The following is a 19,414-nucleotide window of genomic DNA, read 5'->3' as shown; positions in this document are numbered from 1 at the left end:
ATCGACAGACTATATTCACACATATGGAACAGAGAATTTTCCTGGGAAAAATACACCAATCAGAAAATTGTCTGCCTCATATCACCGATTTCTCCCCTTTTTTCCATGGCTGTTTCCATTTTGTTTTAGAAGAAGAAGAAGAAGAAGAAGAGTTTGGATTTATATCCCCCCTTTCTCTCCTGTAGGAGACTCAAAGGGGCTGACAATCTCCTTGCCCTTCCCCCCCTCACAACAAACACCCTGTGAGGTAGGTGGGGCTGAGAGAGCTCCGAGAAGCTGTGACTAGCCCAAGGTCACCCAGCTGGGGTGTGTGGGAGTGTACAGGCTAATCTGAATTCCCCAGATAAGCCTCCACAGCTCAGGCGGCAGAGCTGGGAATCAAACCCGGTTCCTCCAGATTAGATACACGAGCTCTTAACCTCCTACGCCACTGCTGCTCCTTTAGACTTCTGACCACATTTCTTGCTCTATTTGTCCTTGTGGGAAATGTTGAAGACAATCTGGTTATAACCCCCAGCCCACTTATAACTGGACATCTCAGCCCCTTACAGGTATTATTTCCCACCTTGGCAAAATCTGGAGGAGGATTCTTCCCTCTGCAAAGATTAGAGAGCGCCCACACAGCATTCCGAGTCATGGTAAGACGATTCTGTTTTGAAAGCAATCTGGAAAGAGAAGAAAATGTTTTCCACCAGAACCATGGCAAGATGAAAGGCATTCTAGGAATGAAGAGGCATTGAAGTGACCTGCCCCGTATCGTCTCTCTACTTTCTGATGTGAAACTGAGTTTTAAAAAGTGACTTCAACAAGCTAGACAGGATGGAATCGGAAGGTGAGCCATCATTTTCTCTCATTTCTACTCAAGTCTTTTAGCAACCCAGACTCATTTTGTAAGATGATGTTTAAATAAGAAATGCTTGTATTGCCAAAGGCTTTCACAGCCAGAATTAACCGGCTGCTGTGGGTTTTCTGGGCTCTGTGGCCACGGGTCTCGTAGTTTTATCTCCTAAAATGTTATTGCATCTGTGGCTGGCATCTGCAGAGGCAAGTCATGATAAGATGTGTTTCTCTCCATCTACATGGACACTCCACACTGGGCCATGGAGAGAAACACTGGGCCATGGAGAGAAACACAGCTAACTGTGACATGCCTCTGAAGATGTCAGGCGAAGATGAGAGCGAAACATTAGGAGCAAAACAGCCAATCCAGATGGGAGGGTTGGAAAGGGCATAAAAGGCGGAGCAAGCTCATGCCAACATGTTTGCCCTCCTGGTCAGTGTCAGCCTAAATTGTTGGTCTTCTCATCCGGGGGTGTTCCTGGAGGCAGAACCAACATTAGTTGGGCATTCCCAGAGGCAGGCTTTCACCCCAGGAATGCCGCGGTAAGGAGGACAGACTTATGCAGTGGTGTAGAGTCAGCAGGGCAGGCGGGGATGACGCCCCGAGTGTACACTGGGGCAGGGACGCAGGGTGCACACCCCGGGCGCAGTTCCCCCTCACTCCACCCCTGGACTTATGCCATCCTTTTGAGTGGCATAACTCCATTTTCCCCTACGGGGGCCTTTTGGGCAGCTTTGGAGGGGCTTTTTGTTTCTCATGTCTCCCGACACTGCCTGAAAGCCCTCTGGATATAGCGGGGCAGCACGTGAGTGGCAGTCCAGAAAACCCGCAGCTGCCAAGCAATGTTCACCCTATTCAAGTAAAAGGATTCCCACAACGATAACCTATTTTTGCACCAGCACAAAACTTCTGCAACACCAAGAACGACGTTGGCGCTTTGTAGCTAATCTTGTTAAATCTGTAGTAGAATAGCTGGCTCAGTCACTCATCCGCTGAATCAACGGGATATGTGCCCCTTTAGAGAGCTCCGGCTACGTCCTGGCCTTCAGGGAAGCGCTCATCCGCCCAAATTTCAAGACGCACAGAGAAGACGGAGTGAGATGCAATTCCCAAGAAGTTCTTCTATGTGGGGTTGCATGGACTGATACTCTCTTCTCAGTATTTGGCATGCCCTACCCCATCAGCAGCAGGTTTGAAAAACCCACAGTAGGTGTAGGCCAGTGGTGGCGAACCTTTGGCACTCCAGATGTTATGTACAACAATTCCCATCAGCCCCTGCCAGCATGGCCAGGGGCTGATGGGAATTGTAGTCCATAACATCTGGAGTGCCAAAGGTTCGCCACCACGGGTGTAGACCAATGAATTCAGTGGCAACCTATTTGCATGATTAAGTCTGCAGCATATCGCTGGGGAGGAACGGCAAATGGTGAAACACTTCTCTATCTAAATTCCTCCCAACTGCACATATTCCAGCAACTAGTTGACAGAAAGCAGACTAGACGGGCACACCTGTCTACATCTGGCTCTACCGCTTTGCATATGGAACCTAGTTCTTCATTAGCAGCAAACAGCATGCCCGAGTACAATGAACTCGTACGCTGTCCGCCAGACTTACTGCAATAGAGGGGGCAAGATGTTGCAGTCCAGAACGTAGTCTCTGCACATTGTGCTGTCACCTGCGATATTGCCAAGAGCCCAAACGGCCTGCCAAAAGAAGCACACGGGACAATGTCACCGAAACAGAGCACCTCTCTCCAGCATCCGGCAGCCCGACACCGAAGCTTCTGCCACAGTAGCCCACAGCTAATTACAACTTCTGCCCATCACAGGCGGCTCAGGCTCGCCGCTTCGTACGCCATCTCACCCACCTCCGCCCAACTCTTTCAAAGTCAAACTTTAACATAAGTCAATTGTTCCTGAAATCTATTCAGAAGAACAGGGATCAGAAGTAACCCTGCGGAAGCTGAAACAGAAGGAGTTTGTCCAGAAAAATAAGAGTCCATTTATTTATTTATTGGGGTGGGATTGGGGATGGGTTGGGATTGATTTTACAGGCTCTGTACGGGCTCAGAGCACCAAACACGACAATGAAATACATTTTATCTAGGTCCCAGTGCCAATATTTTAATATTTACTCCACATGGATACATATTATGGAAACACAGGAGAAAAAGGTGGGACGGCAGGGAAAGGGAAGAAAAACCAGTTCGAATGGATACTGTTTATGACTTAATGGAAAAGCTCTATCTTGCAGGCCTTGCAAAAGCTATCCTAAGCCTTGTACGGTTTCTCTCGACAAAGTGTTCCACCAGGATGGGCCCGAGCCAAAATCACCAGCTTTTGGATCAGGGCCCACCAGTTCAGTTGTCACTTGCTGAACACAAACCTCTTTGGGGAACGAACACCAGGCTCGATGGCCGGGCACACGCTCTCCAAGTTGCTTGCTCTGGGTGGCTCCTGAAAAGGTCGCCAGACAGCATCTGCCTCAAGACACACATGGATTACAAAATCCTGATCAGCTCGGACCACATTCCACAACAAAACCACTCACTGAGCACAAGCCTGAGCTGGCTAAGTAGAGCGCATGCAGAAGAGAGAACGTGTGTTCTGCATGCATTACCCAGCTGGCTCTTTTTGCCCGAGGCCGGCACCCTGGTTCAGAACAGAGAACTGGCAGGATATTCAGCAACAGCAGACCTCGGGGAATGAGGCAAGCGGAGCGTGTGGAAGGTTGTGGTATTGGGACAAGAAGTGTGCCCTCTGCTCTTTCACAACAGCAGGTTAATAAGCTCTGTCACGGTGTGGTGTTAGAAAAAGAGGGGGAGTTTGGATTTATATCCTGCTTTTGTCAACTGCGAAGAGTCTCAAAGCGGCTGACAAACTCCTTCCCTTCCTCTCCCCACAAGACAGGGTTCGGAGAGAACTGAGACTAGCCCAAGGTCACCCAGCAGGCGTCGTGTGTAGAAACAAATCAGGTGCGCCGGAAAAGGGTATGCTGCTCATGTGGAGGAGTGAAGAATCAAACCCAGTTTTCCAGATTAGAATCCATCAGTCTTAACCATTACGTCAGATGCCACACAAGGCACAGAAACTGTCCGACACAGATTCTTGTTCGAAGTACTGCAGAGCTGGGAGAGGAGGTGACGGGGGGAAATTTTCTTGTATACCCAACAATTTCCACAGTAGTAACTCTGGTATATTTCCAACCACTGTGAGAATGTTGCAAGTATTTACAAGTGCTACAGCAAGTGCTCCCCCTCCCTTCTTTCCCTTTCTCTTCCCTCTTAACCTTGGTGTGAGTGAGGCTTTGCATAGGTGTCAAACTCGCAGCCCTCCAGATGTTATGAACTACAGTTCCCATCATCCCCTGCCAGCATCATGCTGGCAGGGGATGATGGGAACTGCAGTCCATAACATCTGGAGGGCCGCGAGCTTGACACCTGTGCTTTAGGGGATGGTTTAAATTTCGATTAATATTCCCTTCAGCAGAATGCTGTGGCACCAAGATGTTCTGAACTATGGTTTAATTGATTTTATTGCCAACGGATGTTGCATACCACCCTGAGGCCATAAGGGAAAGGGTGGCTCATGAATTAAAACAAACAAACAAATAGGGGCCAATCACCACTCAAGACAACATCTGTGCACTCTGTCTTGGGAGAGAATCCAGGCGGTGACAGAAACGGTCACAGGTCCTTCAAGAGTCAGTCTTTCCTAAAGCTGAGGAATACACATGGAAGCCATTTTCTTGGCAGGACACAAGCACAGCTTGCCTACCAGAATTTCAGTGATGACAACTTTGTTGCTTTAGATCAGGGGTCTGCAAACTGTGGCTCTCCAGAAGTTTGTGGACTACAATTCCCATCAGCCCCTGCCAGCATGGCAAATTGGCTATGCTGGCAGAGGTTGATGGGAATTGTAGCCCATGAACATCTGGAGGGCCACAGGTTAAAGGACCCCTGCTTTAGATTGTGATCTGGCACACTGGTTCAAGCTTTACTCACAAAGAACTAGCACAGAAACATTAAAGCTAAACGGGGCGGGGGGGGGGGGGAATCCAGGCTGGCTTTGTGCGGTTCCGACTTTTCTAAACGGCTGACCAGAAAGACAGGGTTCATCTGACTAGAAACAAGGAATAGGAAGAAGAAGTCCAATGACTTGTGCTCAACAAGGAATGGTAACAGGTACTCATTCCGACTTTCCTCTGACAGATGTGGACTTTACGCAAATCCAGGCCTATTTTACCCTTGCATCCCCACAGATCGCATCCTTTACTGACCTGCTCCTGCACATCTTCGAATTCAGAGCTCAGCAGCTCTATGAAGATCGGGACGGCTCCGGCTTGGATCACAATTCGGGTCTGGAGGGAATTTCCAGAGGCGATGTTTGTCAGGACCCAGGCAGCTTCAAACTGGAACACACAGACAAGAGGAAACCAACCTTCAATAATTGTTAGAGGACACACAGCATCCATTCAGAGGGTTGTGCTATTGATCTGAGGATGCAGAAGAAGAAGAAAAGAAGAAGAAGAAAAGAAGAAGAAAAGAAGAAGAAAAGAAGAAGAAGAAGAAGAAGAAGAAGAGCTGAATTTATATCCCCTCCTTCTCTCCTGCAAGGAGACTCAAAGGGGCTTACATTCCCTTCCCCCATCACAACAAACACCCTGGGAGGTAGGTAGGGCTTAGAGAGCTCAGAAGACTAGCCCAAGGTCCCCCAGTTGGCGTGTGTTGTCTAAACAGGTATAAGTCTAAACATAAATAAATAAAACACGATACATCAATTACAAAGATAGGGCAGGGAGGATGGATTTTTGAGGGAATGCTGGGAAAAAGTATTCACACCCTCATGGAAGAGAGTGATAGGAGAAGGACAGACAAATCTCCCTCAGAAGAAATTCCATAATTTTTGAAGCCGTGATCAAGGAAGCCTTTATTGAGTTGCCACCCGCCTGACCTCAAAAGGTCGGGGCACCCAAAGCAAGGTATCCGAAAATTACTGGAGAGGATGAGTAGGTTTCAAAGGAAGAAGATGGTCCTTAAGGTATGCTGGCACCCTTATGACCCACTCCAGTCGACATTCCAGCTGCAGCATTCTGTTCCAACTGTAGCTGCCAGACAGTCTTCAAGGGCAGTCCCACATAAAGTACATTGCAGTAATCTAGTCCAGATGTTACCAGGGGCAGATACCAGTGATTAGGTCTTTCCTGCCCCCCAAAAGGCTAATGAAGACTCTCAAAAGCAAATACCCAGAAATCTTGTTGATCTCTAAGGTGGACTTGACTCTAGTTCTAGAGCAGCATGAATACCCTCCAAGACTTTAACTGCAAAGTGTACTATTAATATAAATGACAGATCTCCTACATTTACAGCCTGATTCTATGCCTTCTAGCTAGGGAAGCAGCGTTACTGATGGCAGCCTTTCACAGCCAGCACTTTCTGTTGAGTTCAGTGGGCTTAGAAGAATGCAACTTTACTGAGGCTGGCTCTGTAAGGGACCTATCCATAAAAAGAGAAAGGTAGACCCCCTGTGCAAACACCGGGTCATTATAGATACAGGGGAAGACTTCATATCACAACATTTCCTAGGCAAACTACATTTACAGGGTGGTTTGCCACTGCCTTGCCCATTCATTTACACTTTACCTCCAGCAAGCTGGGTATTCATTTTACTGACCTTGGAAGGATGGAAGGCTGAGTCAATCCTTGAGCTGCCTACCTGAAACCAACTTCTGTCGGGATTGAATTCAAGTCAGGAGCAAAGCTTTGACTACAGCTCTACAGTTTACCACTCTGTGTCATGGGGGAGTGACTATGATTTATCCACATTCTAGGCCTAATCTTTTAATCCCTAGAACAGCACAGAACAGAGATAAGGACTGGGGGGTGAGGAGATGTTTGGATAGAACAACGTGAAATGAGCATGTCCTGTCCTCGCCATAATTTAAGGCCCTTGACCTCCGACTCTGTGGATGTTGCAACTTTGTTCCAAGCAGAACGGTCTGCAGGGGTGCTGGGAGCGGGTGAGAGTTTTTTTTAATCACCAATCCCCTAAATTAGGGGTGGCCAACCTATGGTGCTCCAGATGGTCGTCAACTACAATTCCCATCAGCCCCTGCCAGAATGGCCAATTGATGGGAATTGTAGTCCATGAACAACTGGAGCACCATAGGATGGGCACCCCTGCCCTAAGTGAAGGAATAAACAGAGAGGCATTCCCAGCTGGATGCCTCCTCCTAATCGTGTCCAAAAACAACTGGACATATAGAATTTCTCCAACAAACGAATCCAGTTTATCCACCAAAGCTGAACTACAGGAGTGGAGCAACGCCATCTTGCCCTCTGTGGAGGAAGAGGGGGATTAAAGATGACCAACAGACTACTCTGTGATAAAGCAGAGGTTCCCTGAAAAATTTCACAGCCTTCTTTTCATTACCAAAGTCCATTCAACAAATCGGTAAGCGGGAGGTAGGCAGATCTACACAGGGCACACCTGTAAAGTGCAGTTTTCCTTTCGTTTCAGGAACTCCACAAACCGAGCCACCACTCCCGGCGTGCTGATGACTTCGTCTATTGGAGGATTCGGTTCTGTTGAGAAAGATACAAAACAAGAAGGTATCAAAACAGCTTCTACCCTGGAAAAATTGAATGCATATTTAAAACATAGGCTGATTCGGCATGGGCCGAAAACAGTGGTGTGAAAACGGTGTAAACCCCTTGACACTGTTTTAAACCCTCTTACACCGTTTTCACACCACTGTTTTTGGCCCATGAGGAATCTGCCATAGATATAACTTATAGGTTAGACACAATTCATAATAGGTTTTTTTTGCATATAGAATTATTAACTTTATTGTGTATTAAAATTGAGGGAGTCCATACTATTCTGTTTATCGTTATACAAGTTTAGATAATGTATAGATAGTTGGGGGGAAGTCAACCAATAATTATTAATTGCGCCTTTTTCTTTCCCCCTTTCCTTTTTTGTTTTCTTTCTTCCATCCTTTCTACCTTTTTTCCTTTTTAATAGTACTGCACAATATTTTTTTCTTTCTATTATGCCTTCTTTGTTCTCACACCTCATTCTTCTCTACTTAATGACTAGCTTAATACTTTCCTTTCTATTTTTTTCTCTCTTTTATTTTTATTTGCTACATTGTGCACTAGTTGTAACTGTACTTTATAAACTGTATAATTAAAAATATATATATATTTTTAAAAAACAGCTTCCACCCTTTCAATGGATTTATGCATTGGCACAAGAAGTAATTTGCCACCGAGTAAATCAGCATTACCACTTCAAGTACAATCCACAGCTTTCCCTTTCTGTATTTTAATAACAGAAGGGCAGTTCTGCTGGATAAGACCAGTGATCCATCTTGCCCGGCAGACTGATTCACATGGTGGCTGGTCAGCCGTGCCTGAAGGCCACCATATCATGTTTATTGGCCCGAAGACTTCCCTTGAGGTTGCTGCCTACCCATAGTAGTCACAGGCTTGCTGTCATGCTTATCCTAAGAGAGTCACAGAAAACCCAGATACCTTTCCAAAGGAAGTGATTTCAGAAGATGGCCCATGCAACAGAAAAAGCATCCCTGTCATCTCAATTCCATCTTGTCAGAAGTGGCAGGGGCGGGGGGATCTTTATTGGCTACCACCACTTGGGTATGGGCCTAACTCAAGAGGGCCCAGAGCTCCCTCCCTGCCCCAGCCTGTTTCTTTTCCTAATAGGGAATACCTTTTAGGTGACCAAATGAGGTATGAGGACCCAGGCAGAACAACAAACAGCTTATGAAAGAGGTCTAGTAACAATAATTCAAGCCACATACAGGATGAGATCAGGAAAAGCCAGTAAACAAGCTAATAAAATGCTACTTTTGGCCGATTGGCCCTACTTTTCCCTCTGAATCCTCTTTTAACCAATCACAAGGCCCAGATAGATATGTAGGCCTGCTGGCTACTTTAATATAGGCCTACTTATATTACACCAGCGTGGGGTAATAGTTAAGAGCAAGTGGACTCTGCTCTGGGGAACTGGGTTTGATTCCCCACTCTTCCTTATGAGTAGCAGATTTCCGCTCCTACGTTCCAGCTGACCTTGGGCCAGTCACAGTTCTCTCAAAACTCTCCCAGCCCCACCTACCTTACATGCTGTCTGTTGTGGGGAGAGGAAGGGAAAGGCATTTGAAAGCCACCATACAGGAGAGAAAGGTGGGGTATAAATCCAAACACCTCCTCCTCTTCTTCTTTCCTAGGGTCTGCAGGCCACACTCTAGGCCAGGGATCTTCAAACTATGGCCCCCCCAGATGTTCATGAACTATGATTCCCATCAGCCCTGCCACTTGGTCATGCTGGAAGGGCTGATGGGAATCATAGTTCATGAACATCTGGGGGGCCATAGTTTGAAGATCCCTGCTCTAGGCCTAGGATCATGACACATCTGTAAACATAGGGCTGAGGAACAGAACTGGCATGCTGGCACCCCCTTGCCTCATCCTACTGTTTAGATGCCCCCCCCCCAAAAAAAATGCCTTGTTACTTCACTAATCTAGTCACAAGCTGGGTCCACAGGCTATGCCTTCTTAAATTCTGTGCCAATGCTCACCTTTTGAGAGAAGCTTCCGGAATTTCTGGGTAGCCGAGAGTTGCTGTTCGGGGCTATTGGAAAAAATCATCTCAGTCATATCAGAGGTGATCACTGCACTCTGCAAGCACAAAAGGGGAAGGGAAGTCAAGAGACTGCGGCCACCAATTCAAAGGCACAAATATCTCTCAGCATCTCAGGGCAAGAGTTACTTATTCACGTGTAACATTTCCACACTGCCTTGGGGCTGCTCAGGAATAAAAAACTGCAATGTCAAAGCACAAGCCGTTAAAAAGCCGATAAGATAAAACCCCTCATTTAAAAAGCTGGCAATTTAATTGAAAAGGCTGATTAGATATAACCCCAGGGTTTTTCTGGGGAAAAGGTTGGCTTTAGGTTGGTGCCTCAAGGGAGTAAAGCGAGTGCCGGGCACCACAGAAAATCCCGTCCCAAATCATCACCACCTAACCTCTGAAAGCAGGGGGGTGGGAGTGGGTCCTTTATACTAATAGGCTCAAAAGTCATACATGAAAAGCAGTGGTCTTTAAGCATAAACAGCAAGAACAGCAACAGTGTCTCAAAGGTATTTCTGTACTTTAAAAACCGGACCCAATATTTGCACTTCTATATCTGATATTGCATCAATGCTTCTCAGGACCAGAGATGTCAACTGGCCACATCTTTTAGAACAGTGGTGGTGAACCTTTGGTACTCCAGATGTTATGGACTACAATTCCCATCAGCCCCTGCCAGCATGGCCAATTGGAGTGCCAAAGGTTCGCCACCACGGTTTTAGAATGTCTAATCCAGGGGTCTGCAATTGGCCCTGCTGGCAGGGGCTGATGGGAATTGGAGTCCATGAACATCTGGAGAGCCGCAGGTTGCAGACCCCTGGTCTAATCCTAATCCCACTGCAGTTCACTGAAATCACCCAGAGAGTCCTGGTCTAATGTTCAGGCTCACAGGGAGGTCAGCATGATGACCACACGTAACAAGGCCTTCTCTGCAGCCGCTCCAGAACTCTGGAATATTTGCCCCCAAGAGATTCCTTTTGACCTCATTTCTACCAGTATTCTGACAAGGACCAAAGTTGTCCCTGTTAACTGGTCTTTTAACTAACAGGACTGCTTTCTACGGAACTGTTGACCGAGCTTTCAAATGCTGCCTGTTTTATGCAGCTGCCCTCAGCACACTACTTGAGATAGTAATGGTTTTATGATTGTTTAATCTCCTGTTTGGAAAAGAAGCTACTAAATACGGCAAACAAAGAAAGCAATCCCGCAGCCTTCAACAAACACTCGGCCCCGTAAAAACAGCTCTAAACGGTGTTGCCGAGCATCGTCCATCTGCGTCACTCACCGAAGTCATTTCCATGTTGTTCATTTGGGCTTCGTGGAACCCGCCATCGGACATAACTTCCTCCTCCGCTTCTTCATCAGCAGTAGCAACATTTCGGCGTTTAAACAACTGGAGGAAGAGAGAGAGAGAAGCCGAACTGGGGTTATTTTTCAACAGGAGGTCATAATTGAGGACGAGTATTTAACAGTATTCAGCATATAGTATTAGCATATAGTACTGATTTCTGATTTGAGGGGAGCTAACCCAATGAGAAGGGATACAGAAGAACAAAGTAATGGCTTGGCTCTGATTAAGGTTATCCACTTAAGCAAGGAAAAAAGGAGAGTTACGTACAGCATGTAGCCTACCCACACGTATCCGCATATGAAGTATTCTGAGTGCATTCTAGCGCACTCTCTAACATCCCCCAGAATCTCCTGCTATGCAGAGGAGAACTTCAGAAAGCGAATTATTTCATGAAGACAGCACGTTTCAGAAGCAGATTTACAGAAATTATACATGGTTGGACCTCAATACCATGGTTCAGTCTCAAGATCACAAATCCACGAACAGTCAACCAATTCTGAACTTCAGAGACTATGGCTGCAGTGTCTACACTAGGAAAAATTGTCTGTGCCAAAGCAGTTGAGGGCCTGCCGGTGTTAACAGTATGACCACGCTGCTATCAGAGGACAAAGCGCAGAGGATTCTGGGATCGATTTTGCTTTGCAAATTAACTGGAAGTTGATTCAACTAATTGGGTCCTCGCAGCGACCAGGGCCTTGCGGATCTGTGACTTTAAAAAGAAAATGGTCTGACTGCAACCAAGTTGCCCAATACACATGCCAATGGCTTGGCACCAGAAGATGTCTGGATCCCCTAAGCCAGGGAACCTACAATACAGTGCAAGCAGAAGGCACGTCAACCAGATTTTTACTCTACCTTGGAGCTTTGGTCATCTCTTGCAACCCAAATCTTTAGTGTAGACAAAACCTCTACTCCACCTTGGAGGCTTAGTCATCTCTTGGCAGCCCAATCTTTAGAAAAAACTCTGGCGTACCTGTTCTTCTCGTTTCTGTTTCCGTAGCTGAAGGCCCTCTTCTTCCCGCCGGCGACGCATTTCATCGGGATTCAAAGACTTGTTTTTATAGCTCTTCAGTCGGAGGTTCTCTTTCCCTGAAGTCGTCATGGTTTCTAAACAATGTTGTTAGAAAGAAGGCAGGAGTCAAAAAGGAGGTTTCCTCCTGGGTCAGTGACCCATAACACCAATTCTTTGTTACTATAACAAGTCCGCAGCTTTCATTCCTGTTCCACCTTACAAGGTTAATGCCACAGGTAGGGACTGTGGCTCAGGGGTAGCTTTGCTTACTAAAAGCCTCAGGTTCAATCCCAAGCTGCATTTCTAGTGAAAAGAATCAGGCAATAGTTGATGCTAAAGATTTCTGCCAATAAGAATAGATAATATTGACCTTGAAAGACCAGAGATTTGACGCTGTTCCTCAATGTTCCTCAATTCCCATTCCAGCAAGTTCACTTACTACCAGAAACTTGTGGTGGGGAAGTGGAGAAGAGGAGTTATGTGATGGAAGTCCAAGTTTGTTGTCTACTAAATCTACCGGAAATAAGATCCTAAGAGTTGGATACTAGCACTCAAGTCAATTCTCTCAAATGTTTCAGGCCTCAAACGTCATTTCACTGACTATACAGGTTCACCAACACTGAATTCTAGGAACTAGAACAGTGATGGCGAACCTTTTCGAGACCGAGTGCCCAAATTGCAACCCAAAACCCACTGATTTATCGCAAAGTGCCAACACGGCAATTTAACCTGGATACTGAGGTTTTAGTTTAGAAAACCGGTTGGCTCTGAGGCGTGTGTTACTCAGGGATAAGCTTGGTGGTAGTCGGTGGCTTTGCTTTGAAGCAACCGTGCAACATTTCCAACGGGTAAATCACGACCCTAGGAGGGTTTACTCAAAAGCAAGCCCCATTGCCAGCAACCAAGCTTACTCCCAGGTAAAGGATCGCACTTTAGTTCTTCACATGAAAATGAGTGGGGTTTAACAGCCCTTAACAGGGTTACGTACACTGCTTTCCCAAAACTAGGTCTTAGGTTTAATGCTAATAATCGAGCCCAGCGGCCCAGGCCAGCCTAGATGTGTGTGCCGGGGGCGGGGGGGGGGCCACCCTGCGTGTGCCCACAGAGAGGGCTCTGAGTGCCACCTCTGGCACCCGTGCCATAGGTTCATCACCACTGAACTAGAGGCTGAACCCAATTAACAATAGGCTACCAAATACTTAGGAGCCACGTGGGGTAGTGGTTAGGTGCTTGCACTGCCACTCATGTGGTCAGGAGTCCGAACCCCCTGTGGGTCAGACATCCTGGCAGCTGGCTCATGGTCAATTCAGCCATCCATCCATTCCTTGGTTGGTAAAAGAGTACCTAGGTCATAGCTAGGGGGTAAAGAATAGCCAGGGAAAACAATGGCAAACTACCCCACAAAAGCGGCTTGCCTATAAAATCACTGCTTGCAGTGGTACCCCAGGGTGGAATACGACTGAAGGGGAAACTTTACCTTTTACCAATGCCTATTATGCTTTGTTCAACTTACAGATCAAATCAAACTTTATTACGGTCACAGATCAGTGAACATCAGAACACAGATTTCAGAAAACGTTAACTAATAAAACTGACATTTTTAAAAAAGCACACGTTTCAGACAAAATAATCAACATTCTATATAAAATACAACAAAACATTTATACTTCTTAAGAAATTATAAAATTAAAAATGTTTCGTTGTCGTTTTCAAGGACACTGGTCTTACTGTGGACTTCAATCACAAAGGTGCAAAGAATTAGCCACTTCCCTTGAAGTGTAAGGATCTGCATCTAATAGTGTCTTTTCTGAACATTTCACACATATACTGAAGCCAGCATCAGTTGGTGAAGTGGGACTATGGTGTTGGACCGGTCCTTCGTTATATGGCTCATCGAGCAATGATGGTAGGTTGTATGTTGACATCACTTGGGAGTTTGGAGGGTTGTGGTTTTTTTTAAGAAAACAACCCTCTCAAATTGCCTCAGAAGGGGGGGTTCATGAGTGGTGAACGGCACAATAAACCTGAACTTCAGCCTAACAGAAATCACGACTCCTCCCTCCAAAGGTAATGCACTCCGAGCTACTTTGTCAACCAGGAATACCCTTTCCGCCTTTGCTCCACTGGTCTGTAACCCGCCCCGGAGTACTGATAAAGAAGCAGAATTTCAGAGCTGCAAGCACTACCTGAACAACCTTATAAGGTCTTCCAGAAATATATCTAGTGCACAGTAAGAATTTCACGGCAGGTGACAGGAAGGATGATTTTAATTACAAGAAGAAGCTGTATATTCCCTACCTGTGCGACCCCAGTTGAAGTCGTAAATTGCACAGGGGCATAGAATGAACAAGCAGGGTGTGTAATACCCAAGAGACTACCCTCATTTGCACCAGGAAACAAAATCTACCTCAGCTACTGGTGATTTTAAAAGCCAGGACTGGCAGCAGCTTGTCTTCTACATAGGAAAGCAGCCTTTACTTATTTTTATTCAAACCCAAGACAAGACCACCGCCTAACACAGTGGTTTTCAACCTTCCTAATGCTGCGACCCTTTAATACAGTTCCTCATGTTGTGGTGACCCCCAACCCTAACATTTATCTATTTTACAGATGGAGAACACTGATGCAGAGAGTCTTAGGCGACCCTTGTGTAAGGGTCGTTCGACCCCCAAAGGGGTCGCGACACCCAGGTTGAGAACCACTGGCCTAACATGTTACAGCTGAAGACTAGAGGCACCACACTTGTAGAAAACTAAGAAGCAACTTCAAAAATTTGGGGTTTTTTTCCAACACATAAAACAAAACATACAAACATTTAAAAAACCACAACCCACTACACATCACATATTGAATTCCAGCTATCCCAGCTCTGATTAAATGTTATCTCTAGGTTCATGCATACATAGTTAAGACTATATTTCTTATTAGTTATTTCTTAAATGTATTCTAGTGGTTACAATCTACTCTTTTCTTCAGAGTTCAAACTTTGCAGTACTTCTCTATCGGAATGAATTTTCAAAAGAAAACTAAGAAGAAATTACACAGCAATTTAATTTTATATACCCCCCCCCCCAAAAATATATATATATACATCCAGCAAGCAATTTTTGTGCCTTCAACTACTGTCTGTCTGGGGCAGTAGTTAGCAAGTGTCAGTCTGAGGAGAACCAGGTTCAAATGGCCACTTGTCTCATGGGTGGAAGGGGAGGGTAACAGTGTACTGAATAAGTAACAAATAAAAAGTTGCGAAATTTACTGTGTGAACCTTGGGCCAGTTATTCTGTCTCATCCTCACTTACTTAACAGGGCTGTCATGATGTGCTGCCCCCTCTGGAGGTGAACAGGGTTAGGCCTTCTCTACAGTGGCCTCTACACTGTGAAATGCCCTCCCTCCACAGGTTCACCAGGCACCTACTCTCTTAACTGTCCTCTTCATCCAGGCATTTGGCTGCCTCCCCTTGCTGGGAGGTGGGCCCCGAGATATCCGTACACTCGTCCCCTTTTTGTGGATGGGTGCGGGAGATTTTAGACTGTGTCGGCTTTTTAGGATGGGGTTTTATTGCGATTTTACTGTGGCTGGATTTTTGCTGTTGGTATTTTAAATGTTGTATGGTTTTTATTGTAATCTGTCCTGAGAGTTAGAATGAAACAAAGGGCGGGGAATAAATGCAAATAAATACAAAATAAATATAATAAATATAATAGAAAATAAATAAACAATGTTAAAATGGAGGAAGGGAGAATAATTTGCATCATCCTGAGCATCTTTGAGGAAGTGCAGGAAACATTAAAAAACAAAAACAAAAGTGATAAATAGGGACTGTTGGATCACTAGAACCGCACATGGGCAACAGATAAAAGGCTCTGGAAACCACACACACCAGCATTCACATAAATAGGTAATCTGTATCAGAAGATACAGGCTAGATCAGGGTCCCATGGGTACCGCTAGTGGTGGTTTTATTGTCTTCCATTTCAAAATGCAGAAAGTCAGCATGGCTTTGCAAAGGGAAATCTTGTACTGCAAACTTTAAAAATTATTTATGTCTGCTGAACAAACACAGCTAAGGGCCATCTAGCAGCCATGGGTGTCAGAATGAAAATTGATTAAAGAAGCTGAGATTAAATGAACGGTTTTCACAATGGAAGAAGAAATCAGCCGGCGACCCCATGGGCACACACTGAAACCAATACTATTTATTATTTTAACTCATTTGATCTGGTGGCAGAGAGAAACTGTTGGCAGTCAATTCTGTGGTGACATCCAATCGTTCATGACGTTGAAAGTTCAAACTGGGTATGCAGAGGATCAAACGGATCCTTTCAAACAACGCGAGTCATCAAAATACAAACTAAATCTAAGCTGGTTGTTTTAACATTGTGCTCCTGTTAGGTTTAATGTTTTCTAAGATTTAATTTTATTATGCATGTTTTTAATTTTGTAGCTGCCTCGGTGGCCCTTAGGAGGACATTCCTTAAAATAAGTAAATGCAGAAAAATACGTTTAGGGATGAAAAACTGAACCATGTTCATCCTGATGGGACAAGGCAGATTAATTTCAATCACCCAGACCAATTCAAATTAGAGTCAGATAAAATCTCCCATTTGGTCATTCATGCAGTTCCAGCATATGCGTACACGCTAGCTGGTTGCTATATAAAATAACTGAAATTATTTACTTCTGACTAAATGCAGCCTCTGTACTAAGGAGCGCAATCAAAAACTCCTTGCTGTTCAGGACTTATGGCTTTTGCATAGCTCAGTTCCTCCTGTTTAAGAGACAAGCGGTAACTGCTAAATGAGGGGATTTCTGTGTGGATCAGTGTTCACATGCCAAGTCACAGAGTAAGATCGCTTAGAAGACAAAGGCCGCAGACCAGGAGAGTGTGAGACACACTGGACTTTGTGCCAAGTGCCCAAAACTTTCCAGAAGCGAGGAGTGAGATTACCAGGCAAAAGAGTTGTCCTTCATGAGAACGTAAACAGGCATAGTGAATAATTCAAAGAAAATCCTATGAAACACTTTCCCTTGCAGAGAAAGTAAAGGGCTTTTTCAAGGCAAGGTTTTCCATACTCTAAAGTGCAGAATATGAAAAAAAAACCCACGTTGAGAATATTTTTCCAATGGAAAAATAGGGACAATTCGAGGACTGGAAAAAACCTACCATGAAATCTTTTCTCTTTGCTAGTGTGAAAAACAAGGCCATTCATTCTAAGTATATGGCAGGAAAAAGTCGGAGGACTTTCTCAACAAAACATTTGGAAATGTTCTTACACTGGAGAGATAAACAATATTTAAAAAAAAATTGTGGTAACCGTTAAAGGTAAAGTTTCCCCTTCAGTCGTGTTCGACCCTGGGGTACCACTGTAAGCAGTGATTTCATAGGCAAGCCATTTTTGTGGGGTAGTTTGCCATTGCTTTCCCCAGCTATTCTTTACCCCCTAGCTATGTGCTACGTACTCATTTACCGACCAAGGAATGGATGGATGGCTGAGTTGACTATGAGCCAGCTGCCAGGATATCTGACCCACAGGGGGCTCGAACTCCTGACCGTGTGAGTGGCAGTGCAAGCACTTAACCACTACGCCACGCAGCTCCTTCTGGTAACCATTAGGGTAGGTTAATATCCTAAAAATTCCGTAAAATTCGGATTTGGATTTATTTGGGCATAAAATTATCTGTATGCCTGAATAAGATAACATATTCATATAAACCCGAATATTTGGGTAAATCCGAAAAATTCGGGTTCGTATGAATTTTTTTGTATTTTTGGGAGTTCTTCACGTTTTAGTCTGCAGGTGGCGCAAAAATTTCAGGGTATCATCCAGAGACTATCGTGATGATACCACCCAGGTTTGGTGAAGTTTGGTTCAGGGGGGCCCAAAGTTATGAACCCCCAAAGTGGGTGCCTCATCCCCCATTTCCAATGGGAGCTAACAGGAGATGGGGCTACCCTTTTGAGGATGCATAACTTTGGACCCCCTGAACCAAACTTCAACAAACTCGGGTGGTATCATCAGGACAGTCTCTAGAATATATCCTGAAATTTTGGTACCACTAGCTTTAAAAGTGCGCCCCTGACAAGGACCCCAGGAAATTTGCCCAGATTCTCTGCTTTGGTTCCATTGGCTCCATTGTAGCCAATGGGGAATTTCTGAGTGTGTAAACAGGCTGCACATTTTTGAAGGTGGAGGCACCAGACTTTCAAGGTGGCTCCAGGAGGCCCTCCTGGTAATAGCATCCAGGCTTGGTGAAATTTTCTTCTGGGGGTTCAATTTTATGGGCCCCAAAAAAGCTTATTTTGTTTCCCCACTCCTGCACATGAAGCCTGCAGGCTGAGTTCTCTCAGAACTCTCTCAACTCCCCCCCACCCTTTTCTCATCATAGACTTCAAAGGGGCTTGCTGTTTTGCCCAGCTGGCTCTGTGGTAGAGGTTTCAGTGGGGGGGCATTCTGGTGGGGGTCTTTCTCTGGGTAGCGGTGCCTAATTTACAGCAGGGCTGCTGGTGTGAGTCTCCTGAAAGGAACCAATCAACTTTGCTAAAGTTTGCTTGGGAGGGGCAAATGCTGTGGGCACCCAGTTGAAGGTGAACCTGATGCCCACAGCATTTGCCCCTCCCAAGTAAACTTTAGCAAATTTGGCAGGTTCCTTTCAGGAGACTCACAGCAGCAGCCCTGTAGGAAATAAGTGCCCCTACCCAGAGAAAGACCCCCACCAGATTGCCTCCCCACTGAAACCTCTACCACAGAGTCAGCTGGGCATAACAGCTAGCCCCATTGAAGTCTATGATGAGAAAAGTTATTTATCCCACCATAGAACTTGCTGAAGAGCCTGGCAGATTCTGGGGAATTTCTGAGTGTGTAAGCACTGGCAGCCCATTTTTGAAGATAGAGGCGCCAGCCTTTCAAGGTGGCTCCAGGAGGCCTCCTGGTAATAGAATCCAGGCTTGGTGAACTTTGCTTCTGGGGGTTAGTCATAGTTCTTCTGAGCTCTCAGCCCCACCTACCTCACAGGGTGTTTGTTGTGGTGGAGGGAGGGAAAGGAGATTGTCAGCCCCTTTGAGTCTCCTTACAGGAGAGAAGGGGGGATATAAATCCAACTCTTCTTCTTCTTGATTTGATCTAGAATCCTCTGCACAGTGACCTTGGTATGCCTTGGTGGTCGCCCATCCAAGTGCCAGATAGGACCGACCTGGCTTAGCTTTTGAGATCTGACAAGATTGAGCTGGCTTGGACCATCCATGTCAGGGCCTAGTCTGGCTACCTTTTAACATTTCCCCATGGGAGAGGCTGAAGCTTCTGAAACACAATCCTGCTTGGTGAGTCTTCCCTGGCGGGTGGGGCGTCAGAAAAGGCAGAAGGAAGGAGGGAGTGCCATTAGAAAGCAAGGATTTCTGCTGTCCTATGCTGTTGTCTCTCTCTAGTTGCCTGACGAGCGCAGTGCTATTGAACAAACAAGGAATTGTGCATTCAGCCATCACAAACCACAGCTTGTTGGTTGGCCTGAATTTTAAAAGTTTTAAAAAAGCACTGTTCACAAGCTATGGTTTATTGT

General features: G+C 45.5%; 1 protein-coding gene across 2 annotated transcripts in view; it reads right to left on the bottom strand.

Annotated features, from left to right (window-relative positions):
* Window positions 1–19,414, bottom strand: part of KPNA1 (karyopherin subunit alpha 1) — a 43,723-nt gene that overhangs the window by 13,140 nt on the left and 11,169 nt on the right. For both annotated transcript variants that reach the window (XM_048503278.1, XM_048503277.1), the window contains exons 2-8: window positions 11,821–11,954; window positions 10,782–10,889; window positions 9,444–9,543; window positions 7,331–7,425; window positions 5,121–5,252; window positions 2,457–2,545; window positions 566–665 (exon numbers count right to left, since the gene is read on the bottom strand). In XM_048503278.1, coding sequence (XP_048359235.1) covers window positions 566–665; window positions 2,457–2,545; window positions 5,121–5,252; window positions 7,331–7,425; window positions 9,444–9,543; window positions 10,782–10,889; window positions 11,821–11,949 — 753 coding nt within the window. In that variant the 5' untranslated portion in view covers window positions 11,950–11,954. The remainder of the gene's footprint in view (window positions 1–565; window positions 666–2,456; window positions 2,546–5,120; window positions 5,253–7,330; window positions 7,426–9,443; window positions 9,544–10,781; window positions 10,890–11,820; window positions 11,955–19,414) is intronic.

Source organism: Sphaerodactylus townsendi, linkage group LG07, assembly GCF_021028975.2.
Source record: "Sphaerodactylus townsendi isolate TG3544 linkage group LG07, MPM_Stown_v2.3, whole genome shotgun sequence".
Taxonomy (NCBI): Eukaryota; Metazoa; Chordata; class Lepidosauria; order Squamata; family Sphaerodactylidae; genus Sphaerodactylus; species Sphaerodactylus townsendi.
Note: the sequence above shows the minus strand (reverse complement) of the source record. Positions and strands in the feature narration are given on the sequence as shown.